General features: G+C 39.2%; 1 protein-coding gene across 1 annotated transcript in view; it reads right to left on the bottom strand.

Annotated features, from left to right (window-relative positions):
• The window catches only part of RUBCNL (rubicon like autophagy enhancer), a 42,828-nt gene that overhangs the window by 28,413 nt on the left and 1,945 nt on the right, over nt 1-12,470 (bottom strand). The window contains exon 2 of the mRNA XM_081278860.1: nt 1,395-2,023. Within this exon, the coding sequence (XP_081134986.1) occupies nt 1,395-1,899 (505 nt within the window). The 5' untranslated portion in view covers nt 1,900-2,023. The remainder of the gene's footprint in view (nt 1-1,394; nt 2,024-12,470) is intronic.

The raw sequence follows: 12,470 nt of genomic DNA, 5'->3' as shown, positions 1-12,470 counted from the left end.
ATAGAAGCAGCAGCACAGAGAAGAATCAGAGTGGATTCCAGTTCCAGCTCTCTATTCACTAGCTATGCCTCAGCCATGCATTTTCTCATCCCTTTAACTGGGATTAACACCTATTAGAACATTAAGAAGAAAAAAATGTGAAGGTTTCTGTACATGTGCAGATCTTGTTCAAATAAAATAAAGTGGGGGACTGTTTCCTACAGCCTCAGGAAATGCTCAGGTATTTCCTGGAAAGAGAAAACTCCCTTGCTGTTATTTGAGATGCACTGGTCCTAAGAATGTCCATGTCCTGGTGATTGATGCTTGTTTTCCTTCTGGCTGCCCAATACTAAATGGAGTTAAGAACCAGGTCATCTGGATTTCTCCTTCTTAGTTCCAGAGAATGAAACCCTTTACCAAATTTAAGAAACTCTAAAAGCACTGAATGGTTTTTAGAGTCACTGGGAAGAATTGCTGGACAAAAGCAATGTTTGAACAAAAGGGATTGTAGCATCTCCATTTTTCTCAGGAGAAAGACAAGAATACAAGATAATTTTAAGTTTTAGAACTTCTTTGTGTAGAGGGATGCAACAAATGGTTTGGGGCAGGAGTATACTAGGCCCTAAAGATCTTCTTCAGTCAGTTATACTTTGTAATTTGTCACTGTGATGTTTGGGGGAGAAAGGGCTTGCCTCCATAAGATCAGCAACCTAAACTCTTACTTTGCAATTCCCAAATCTGCAAATCTCTATCCTGAGAACTATCCAGGCAGGTGGGCAAAAGATAGAAAAAAGGCCTGTAATGAGAATTATTTTGTTCAAATTTGATTTTCATCTCAAAACTAGACATTGAAAAACTATCCAAAATCTATTCTTAAGTTATGAGTGATGTGTTAAAGATCGTCATCATCTTTGATTTTTCCAACATTTCCAATAGAACAAATAAACCCCGACTCTTGAGAAAGGTGGAAAATGGGTTCCTGTTAGGGAGAAATATACAAACAGGCATGCAGGAAGCAGGCAGACAAACAGGCTTTAAAATTATTCTGAAGGAAAACCCCCCCACTGACAATTTGCACTAGGGTTCTAATAGAAACATAAGGCCAAGCATGAACATAATATAATGAATATTTAAAAATAAAATAAGCAGTCCACACTGAGTTGAGAGTACAGTTGACTTGCAGACAATTTAATAAGCTGTAAATGACTAAGAAGAAAGCAAATACTTGATCCTCCTGTTGTGACCATGCAGGTGACTGTGCTGGTGATAATGTCAAAAAAGATAATGCACCAGCTTCTGGTCAAAGTGGAAGCCCATGAACTTTTTTCTTATAAGGAAGACATCAGACAGACTTTTGACCCAGACGAAGCAAGCATGTGAGCAGATGGGAATAAGGGAAGTCACTGACTAAATACCTTCATCAGCAGAAGCAGTCAAGTGGGAAGACTCAAAAACAGCACTGTCAGTTTCAGGACATGGGGAAGAGGCCAAAATCTCAGGGCTCTTGAGCAGAGACACTCGCTGAGAAGGTGCTGGGAACAACTCTGGCTCTTCTGTGGAGGTGAAGAAGTGACTGTTCTTTTCACCTGAACCCTTGGAGGCCACAGAATTCTCAGACAATGAGGTCTCTGCCATGGGACCCCCAAGAGACGATGGTGAAGGGCCCAAGGGGGAGGCAGCATCCATCACAAAATGGTTCCCCCTAGTCCCCACTTTTGGCACCTGGAGGGGTAAATCCGGCATTTGCTGCTGCACACACAGGGGGTTAATCCAGGCAGCTTTGTGCCTCATGACCCTGATATCTACTTGGCAAAGAGGGTGGTCAGTGTCCAGGATACTGGGTGAGCTGCCAGTGTCATGACTGATCCCTTCCCAGAGGTCCGCAGGAGAATCCCGCCGGCCTATTGACTGTGACACCATCCTTCCAGGCTTGGAGCTGGTGTGAATCAGTTCAGAACAGACAGGAATTCTCTGATGGCTGTGGTACGCCCTGATCAGTTCTCTGAACTCACCACATGGCCAGCTGGAGGTCTGAAGAGCTTGCCTGCAATGAGCAAGAATCATTCATGATAAGTAAGAGTTTGATCAGTTTTGATTTCATGTATTGCAAGGAGACAAAAACCAAAAAATTAAGTTTGTGCTTTGCTCTATACAACAAGGTAAATTCCTCAAAGTCAAAAAAAATACAAAATAAATCAGCCATAAAATTCATAGCAAACCTGTAGGGCTTGACACTGGTTTGCAAAATTTTGTAAACCATAAAAATAATTGAAGCAGCAACAAAGATCAACCAAAAAAAGTGTAAAAATAAACTCCATATCAAAATTATTCCAATAACAAAAATAAGAAAACTACTGCTCACTTTTTTTCTTCAGTACTGGGGATTGAGCTCAAGGGCACTGAGCCACTGAGCCACATCCCCAACCCTATTTTGTATTTTATTTAGAGACAGGGTCTCAATAAGTTGATTAGTGCCTTGCTTTTGCTGAGGCCAGCTTTGAACTCACCATCCTCCTGCCTCGGCCTCCAGAGCCGCTGGGATGACAGACGTGTGCCACAGTGCCCAGCTTACTGCTCACTTTTAAGCTCAGTGTTTAGCTTCAGTAAATGATCTGATGAATAAAACTTAGAGAATGGCACAAATAAGAAGCACTCCTATCACTTTAATCACAGGTATGGCAAACTGTTTCTTTTTACTGTTTTCCCACCGTCCTTGGCACTGTGAAGTTAAAAGCAACCTTCAACAGCAAAAGTAACTCCAGCAAAGGAAAAGCCTAGAGACAAAAGAAGTAGGTCTAGATAAGTCTAGTCCAAATGAAGGGTGGTATAGCACATGCCGAGTGGTGGGTCAATTCCAGGGCATTAAATAGCATCACTACATACATCTCCACTCCACTCCAGGCTGGCATATCCCACTGCCTACTTGACATCTGTCCAGGGTATCTCAACTCGATAAAACTGATTTACCCCCCAAAATCTGCTCCTCCCTGCTTTCCTCATCCCAGGAAACACACGCCCCACTTGTGATTCTCCTCTCTGCTAGGTCTCCAACTGCAATCCGTCAGCTACGCTCCCACCCTCTTCTGTCACTCTTCTTCCACCTGGACATCCAGCCATACTTCCCACTGGGCTTTCCTGCTTCTCTTCTTGCCCATCTATAGCTAAAGGTATTCAGAGAGATCTTTCATAAATCTAAACCGGCAGCTCCTTTTCCTAAATAAAATTCCCCAGTAGCCTCCCATCAAATCTGGGTCAAAATCATACTCCTTACCTCATCCTTAAGACTTGACATAATTCTGTCCCTGCAGACCACTTTCACATATCTTCACCGGGTCTCCGTAAGTCCTAACCACACAGCAAGCTCTGGAACCCCAGAGACACCACGACTCTAGTTCCCTCTGCCTGAAATGCTCCTCCTCCAAATGATTACTCACATCTGGGTCTCTCTTGTCATGCATGCCATGGTTTCTGAATTTACTTCCTCAGAGAAGTCTTTCCTAACTGCCAATGTAAAGGCATTTCCCTGTTCTCTCCCTATCACATCACCCTGTCTAGTTCACATCACAGGAGGACTCACTTCCTGTCTTTTCTCACCTCTGCCCCTGCCTGACGGGAAGCTCCAATAGAGCAAGGGCCTTGTCTGTTCTCCACCAGTTTGCATCCCCCACACCTAGAGTTGCTTACGGGGCTCAGTTAACATTTACAGACAAAATGACACCATCCACCAAAGTGGAAATTAAGTCAGTAGACAGAAGATCTCTGTGTAGAAACAACTCTTCTATTATTGGGAAAAAATTATTCATACAGGGCTGGGGTTGTAACTCAGTGGTACAGTAGTGCTTGCCTGGCATGTGTGAGGCACTGGGTTCAAGCCTCAGCACCACATAAAAATAAATAAAGGTATTATGTCCATCTACAATTAAATAAAAGTTAAAAAAAACAGAAAAAAACTAACACATTTTTTTTAAAAAAAGAATTATTCATACAGGGATAGAAGTGAATCCATGCTTCCTACAGATATGAATTTTTTCTTACCCAATGCTTATATGGATAACAGTTTAAATATCCCAAGGAAACTACATATGAAAATTGTTCTTAAAAGTTCTTGGGTTTTCTTTATTTGCAAACCCTGTATTCTAGATCATTCCTTTTGGAGTAATACAGATAAAGATACACACACACACACACATTTGTGTATATACACATACACACATGCACACACAAATACATATATATCTCCTGAAAACATTGCACAAGCCCCAAGTCACCATTTACAAAATATCACAGGATGAGGGCACCTATGTCAAGCCCCAAGTCACCATTTCACAGAATATCAGAGGATGAGGGCACCTATGTCAACTGCCAGAATTCACTATCCCAAAGTGCCTCATCTTCCTTCTCCTGACCTCAATTTCCGCCTGGTGTTCCAATTTCTCTCCAGTATTTTCAGATTTTGTAATTATAAAAGGAAACCAAGATTATGTCTTCATAAAAAACCCCAAATACAGAAACCTAGAGCAAAAAGGGAAGAGCTTCCATCACACCCAGCCCCACCAACCCTACATCATTCTCAGAAATAACATTGTTAACCATTTTATTTCTTCCTGACCCTTTTCTATGGATTAGCATACTTAAGTCAGATCCAAAGATCTATTTTAAGAACATACACAAGATCATACTGGATATATTCTATAACCTGCCTTCTGTTTTTCTCAATAGTGGCTCTAAAGGGTATAACTTATTCTTCGTAACTGCTTTATCATTTTCTATAGTATACAGTATTTACTTAGCCAGACCCTATGGATACAAATTTATTTCCAGGTTTTCACTATTATAAATATACATTAGTAAATATCTTTGCTTGTAACATTTTGTTGTTGTTATTGGCTTTCCCTTAGTAGTTCCAACCTTAGTCCAACCTCATTATTTCCTAGAAGATAAAGCTATATAAGTCATGGTTTGTTCTCTTAATTTTCTGCACACCACCTATTGTTTGTGGAGTGTGCAGGGGGAGATGATTATAGATGTGAAACCACATGAAAAATGTACTATCTCAATGGCAAGTAATCCCAGCGTTTTATTTTTTTAACAGACTAAAGTCAATAGTTAAAAGAGAATGACATTATTTGCATGCTTCAGATATATGGAATTGATCTAAATGCCTTGAGTAAAAACAGACTTCCTCACAAAAGGCGATTTTCAGAAGCAGGTACTTGTTCTGCTCTGTTTTGTGCATGGTGAGAGATAGGGGTTTAATTTCATTTGTTGCATACAGATTTCCAGTTTTCCCAGCACCATTTGTTGAAGAGGCTATCTTTTCTCCAATGTATGATTTTTGGCACTTTTGTCTAATATAAAATAACTATATTTATGTGGGTTTGTCTCTGTGTCCTCTATTCTGAACCATTGGTCTACAAGTCTATTTAGGTGCCAATACTATGCTGTTTTTGTTACTATAGCTCTGTAGTATAGTTAAAGTCTGGTATAGTGATGCCACCTGCTTCACTCTTTTTGCTAAGGATTGCGTTAGCTATTCTGGGTATCTTATTTTTCCAGATGAATTTCATGATTGCTTTTTCTATTTCTATGAGGAATGTCATTGGGTCTTTCAGTGTTTTAATGAGAGAACGAGCAAACTCATGAATGGCACCTAAACATGGTTATGTTGGTTATTTCTGTTGCCCAAGAAAGGAATTCAAGAAGAGATATCATTTTTAAGAGGAAATTCAAGATGTGGCCTGAAATGTATGCTAACCACTTCCTTAGAATAAAAGATATGATGGAACAGAAATCACAAAAAAGTATTGAGAATAAAGGATAAAATTTACTTTTAAATTAATAAATGATTAATTTTGTTTGTGTATCCCCGGTCCTTTTTATTTTTGTTTTCAGACGGGATCTTGGTATATTGCCCAGGCTGGCCTAGAACTTGTGATCATCCTGCCTTGGCTTCCTGAGTTGCTGGGATTACAGGCATGTGCCACATGGAACTCACGTGTTACATGCTAAATTAATTGACAAAAATTGCATATTTTTATGGTGTACAAGACGATGTTTTGAAATATGTATACATCATGAAATGACGACTTTGAGCTAACATATGCGTTCTCACTATTTTTTATACATGTGGTGAGAACATTTAAAATCTACCCTTAGCAATTATACACTGTTATTAATTATAGTCACCTGGGTATATAACAAATCTCTGGAATTCATTCCTTCTAACTAAAATTTTGTACTCTTGTTGTTGTGCTGGGGATTGAACCCAGGGCCTTGTGCATGGAAGACAAGCACTCTGCCAACTGAGCTGTATCCCCAGCCAAGTTTTGTACTTTTTGATCAGAATCTCTCCAATTCCTTTCCCTCCCTCAGCCCCTGGTAACCTGTCCAAGGTTTTAAAGATTCTACACATGAGTGCAATCATGTAGTATTTGTGTTTCTGTCAGTTTTTTTCATTAGGCATAATGTCCTCCAGGGTTACTCATGTCACAAATGACAGATATCCTTCTTTTTTAAGGCTAAACAGCATTCCACACTGTATATATCCTAAGTTGTTTTTATTCATTCATTTGTTGATGGACACTTAGGTTGATTCCATATATTGGCTACTGTGAATACTGCTGCAGTGAACATGGGAGCGCAGATGTCTCTGGCAATACTGATTTCATTCTCTTCAGATATATATATCTAGAATCACTGCTAAATCGTTTGGTAGTTTTATTTTCAATTTTGTGAGGAGAACTTCATAGTCCATAACAGATGCACTAAGTCACATTCCCCTCAACAGTGTACAAGGGATCCCCTTTTCTCCATATCCTCACCAATGAAATACATTATAATCAATTTTTATGATATCTTGCTAAGTATGTCCACTTCTAAACAAAAGCAAGTGATCAGAGAAGGAAATCTTACCAAAGCATGTGAGTTGATTCTTTAACACAGCTCTTCATAACCTCTTTCCATCCCTTTTTAGATCTACTTCCCTTCATGCTTTGACGTTAAGCAAAGATTCACATCCCCAAAGATGCCAACAGGCATAAAAATCATCATATTTATGTCAAAGAGAAACCGTTAAAATGCCCGCTAACATGGCTTCACAGCTTCCGCAATGGCAGCCAGGAATTGGGGTAAGCTGATTTTCATACGGTTGCAACTTCATCACAACACATGAACAGTGTTGTAACAAAGGCAGCAGGAAGGACACGGTGCATACTGCAATGGTGGCTGGGTAGCGTCACAGAGACCCCTGACTGATCTAGTCTTCAGCAAAGACCTTTACCTTTGAAGGTTAAGAACATGCAGAAGAACAGAAAGCAATTAAAAGCAACAGGTAGGGTGGGGTATGGAGAGGAGACCCAACAAACACAAAGATTGGAGAAAAGTAAATATTTTACTTAACCACAGGTTGCTTAAGACACACAAATGACTAACTTCCTGTGGTCACTGCATGGATCATACTTACCACTTTCATTCTGCACAATGAAAACTCACAATACTGCAGGTGATAATGCCCATATGAGAAGTGAAATGGAGACCACTAAGGAACTTGCCAAAGTTTCACCATTAGTAATTAGCAGAAGTAGGACAAAAAGACAAGTCTGGCACCTGATTCATTGCTCTTTCCCTGGAACTCATGTGTTGCATGTGGGCTAAAATTCAAGATTATCTTCAATTTCATTAGCAAAGTAATTTTAAGAAATTTCTATCAGATTGGTCACAACACATAGGATTAAGAACTACACAGTTGGCTGGCTGCGGTGGTGCCTGCTGACTATGGTCTGCAGCCCTGGGAGGCTGAAGCAGGAGGATCACTTGAACTGCAGGGGTCAAAGGCCAGCCTAGGCAACAGAATAAGACCCCATCTCGCACGCACACACACAACTATAAAAAGTATATTTGAATTCACTATCTGTAATAGTTGCCCCTAAGATTTTATGATTCTTCCATCCTATTTGTATAAAAACAAAAACTTTCAATATTTAAGAATATTTACAAATATTCTTAATATAAGAATATTTACAAATCTCATACATTTACAGCTATTTTAAGATACGACACAATTTTAAACCATGTATGAAATAGTATTTTGTTCTTACTTTCCAATGAACTCTCTGCCAAGGTATATACCTTCCACTTTGGGATCCACTGCTCAATTCATGTTCTACTTAAAAATCTTAGAGAGAGAGAGAGAGAGAGACACACACACACACACACACACACACACACACCAAAAAAAAGTAAACAAACAACAGCTGACACCAAAAAGCCTGATGAGAACATTTTAGAGGAGGAAAAGTTTATTTGGCTCATGTTTGTATTAGTCTCAGCCCATAGATCCGACTCAACAGCTCTGGGCTCAAGGTAAGGCTGAACATCAGGGTGAAAGGGCATGGGAGAGGAAAGCAGAGAGAGGGCTCTGCCCATCAGGGACAAAATATATAGCCAAAAAAAGGTACACCTCTTAGTGACTACCTCCTTTAGCCACACCCTACCTGTCCATAGTTATCACCCAGTTAATCCATATCAGTGGATTAAGCCATCAGTTAGGGTACACCTCTCATAACCTACCTATCTCACCTCTGAACATTCCTGCATTGTCTCACACATGAGCTTTTGGGAGACACCTGACATCTAAACCATAACAAACATAATTAGATAACAGACTTTGAAAAATAGGTACTAATCCAGAAATGTACACAGAGTAAGAGTAGTACCTGCACTTAAAAGATGACTAGATTTCTATGTATGGGCAAAATAAATGAGAAGCCATAAAATATCTGGCAGTTCCAATAGTTAACATACAGCTGTTACTTGATCTAGTAACTCCACTCATGGGTATATAGCTAAGAGATATGAGAATATATGTTCACAAAAAAACTTAACCCTGAGTATTATAGCAGCATTACTCATTATAACCCAAAAGTGGAAACTACCCAAAAGTCCACCAGCCAATGAATGGTAAACACTGTGCTAAATCCATATAATGGAATGTTATTCAGCCATAATAAAAATGAAGTACTGCTGGGCACAGTGGTACACACCTATAACCTCAGTAGCTCAGGAGGCTGGGGCAGAAGGATCACAAGTTCAAAGCCAGCCTCAGCAACTCAGTGAGGCCCTAAACAACTCAGTGAGACCTGTCTCTAAATAAAATATATTTTAAAAGTATGTGGGGGAGGGGTGGTGCTGGGGATGTGGCTCAGTGGTTAAGCGCCCCTGGGTTCAATCCCTGGTATCAAAAAAAAAAAAAAGTACTGATTTATGCTGACATGGATGAGCACTGAAAACACTATGCAAAGTGAAAGGAGCTGGTCACAAAAGACACTGTATTTGCATGTATTTATATAAATCATCCAGAATAGGCAATTCCATAGAGACAGGGAGTAGATTAGTGGTTACTTACAGCAGGAGGAAGGGATCAGAATAGCTAAAGGGCACCAGGTTTCTTTTTGAGGAGATGAAAATGTTCTGAAAACAATAGTGGCATCCCTTGGTGGATACCCTAAACATCACAGACCTGCACACTAAATGATATGGCATGTGAATTCTATCTCAATCTCAATAATGCTATTTTTAAAAATGAAATGGGAGAAGCGTTCACCTCTCTTCAAAAAGACCTAGGGAATCTAGAGGGAGCTGGTGTTCCAGGGGCTACATGAGGCAAAGAAGCACCAGGTACAAACTGGGCTATGAACAAAAATACCAAAAGGATGGGAGAAAGCTAAGAGGAGGGGAGAGTTCTTAAAAGGGAAAGCTAAATAAAGGTCTAAAATTGGTATGGAGAGGAGAGAGGAAGTAAAAGTGAAATTTCCACCGAACTATCTAGAAAAAGAAAAGCACCTCAACAGCTGGTAAAGACAACATCATCAGTGCAATGGCTACAAGCTACAACCACCACCACCATAGGGGAAGCTCTATGGTCTGACTTTCAGATGGGAAACAAGGCCAAAGACGTTAAGTGTTGTGGTTATGTATTGCTAAATGCCTGTCTTTTAGAAATATAAGCAGAACAATTTAGAAGTAGTTGGCAGAATTTCTTGAATATCCTATAAAACAATGCCAGTAAGGAATGAGATGTGAATGGTACACAATTGGCCATGTTGAAAATTGTTGAAGTTGGGAGAAGGGAGAGAGTTTGAAATTTTCCATAAGAAAAGTTATTTAAAACTTGTAACACTTGCTACATGTGTCCATGTGCCCCAATGTGACCCCTCTGACCTCCTTCCACCTGGATACCATTGTACCTCTCTGTTCATACTCACTGCTGGGTCTTTATTCAAATGCTATCTGCAGATTGAGATTTTCCCATTACGCTTTTCAAAACTACATCCTTACAGGTATATGCTACACCCATTTACTGCCCTATTTTTCTCTACAGCACTCATCTTCCCACACTTCCTCCTCATCAGTTTAGAACTAACATTTCTGTGACATTTACTTTGTGCCAGGCACTGTTCTAAATTTTCCACACACTCTAACACATTTACTTATCCCTTGATTAGGTCAGAACCCTTCAAAATGTTTCAAATTAGTACCAACCAAGCCCAGCCCTCAACAAAAAAATGAACTCTTTTGGTTTCTAAATAGCAATCTTCAAAAGGGAGCCGGAGGATGAGGATAAGGTAAAGACTATTACAGGCATCTTGATTAAGAAGCAGTTGATATGTGAGCAAAGCCCACAAGTTCAAGGGGCATTGTTTGGAAAAACAGCAAGAAAACTCGTCTTTGTTCTCACAGAAGATATTTGAAGATAATAACAAATTGGTCCTTAGTACTAAGGCACATAGCCAGCCTACTTGAGAGACTATTTTCAAATGAGCAAGACCCAGAAGGGCCAAACTAAGCTCATTTAGCTTCAATTCCTCAGGCAGAGGGGTGAAGGGAAGACCTTTAAATCTGATGATCCAAACATCTCTCCAAAATACCAGTATTCACCAAGCATGAGCAGGATGCCTTGAATGTCAGACATTAACATTGACTTCCCTGAGCCTGAATGTCCAAAAATCAAAAGTTTAAGAGTGAAATCCCACCCCCATCCAGATTTTTGTATAGGTAATAGGTTAATTCAAATGACTTGATAAGTGAACCATATTTTAAAATAGTCTTTAAAGCAGCCATCTCAAAAGCTGTCTTGTAAAAGTAATTTATAAATAAAGAGAATAAGGAAATACCCCTGCATATATTTTCAGAACTCGGTTTTCAGGTCCACTGGAACTTGTTAGAATTAAAAAAAAAAAAGTGAAAAAGCATAAGGAGAAAAAATATCTCCACCTTCCAATTTTCACCATCCATCATCTAACATAAACTAAAGAAAAGCACCTATCAACCAGGCATGCTTTTCAATGTTACTGCCGAAACAAAACAAAGAGATCTAACATATAGAATTATCTTTTAATAAGTGTCAAACTAAGGATCCAATACCAGAGTTCAAGCATTATTTTTAAAAAGGCGATTTTCTACCTAAGTGTTAAGTAAATCATATTAAAGGTATAGCTTGTCAGCTTTTATTTGCCATTTTCCAGCTTCAAGATACAGCTGACTAGACCACTTGAATTCCAAAACTTTGTTTTACATTCTGAGAATTTTTCTTCTCAGTTCTTACTTCATATTTCAGTAAAAATAAAGCATTCATTCATTATGAGACTATTACCACTATTTTGTAGATCGGAAAATGGAGACCCAGAAAAAGTGACAATTACGGTCACTCAATGGACTGCTCAGGGTGCCCTTACTCCAGAGTCCCTGGTCATATCCTACATACACCTCTCCATGTGGAATAAAACCCAGTATGGAAATTAGAACATGGGCGCTCGCGCCCACAGACACACAAACACCAATCCCAATCCAATTCATAATTTTATGTCAAGGGCCAAGAGCTAGGGGTGTATTTTAGTGGTACAGTGCTTGCCTGGCATGCACAAGACCCTGGGTTTGAGCTCCAGACACACAAAAAATAATAAAAATAGTTTTATGCCAATCTAGATAAATCATTCATTAGCCATGTGACCTTAAGCACTTAACCTCTCTGTGCTTCAAATGTTATAAAATTATTGTGAGAACCAAATGAACTGTAGCATGTGTATCTCAGTCTGGTACACAATGTTCTATAAAAATTAACTTTAATATCACCAGCATTATTATTGCATAAAGACTTACATACAAGTTTAGTGTAAGAGCACATCTAAGTAGGCCTAGTTTTATTTCTCAACCTCTTGACTGAGTCATCTTTTAACTCTTTTAAATTACAATAGAAAAATCAAAGATCTGATTAGGTACCATGAAAAAGTACAATAAAACTTAGAGGCACTAGGATTGCTTAAACTTAATATCTCTGGAAGGCAGAACACACATACTTAGGAAGAAAAGCTTAAATTTTTAATGATAACACAACCAACCATGTGAATCTCTTCTTTTCACTTAGAAAAATTAATCTAGATTCAGTAACAAAGGAAACTATTCAAATTTGTCAGGGCTATTATCTGAGCACCTTC

The sequence above is a fragment of the Spermophilus citellus genome (genome assembly GCF_964194105.1).
Source record: "Spermophilus citellus genome assembly, chromosome: 1".
Classification (NCBI taxonomy): Eukaryota; Metazoa; Chordata; class Mammalia; order Rodentia; family Sciuridae; genus Spermophilus; species Spermophilus citellus.
This window is presented reverse-complemented; position numbering and strand designations above follow the sequence as displayed.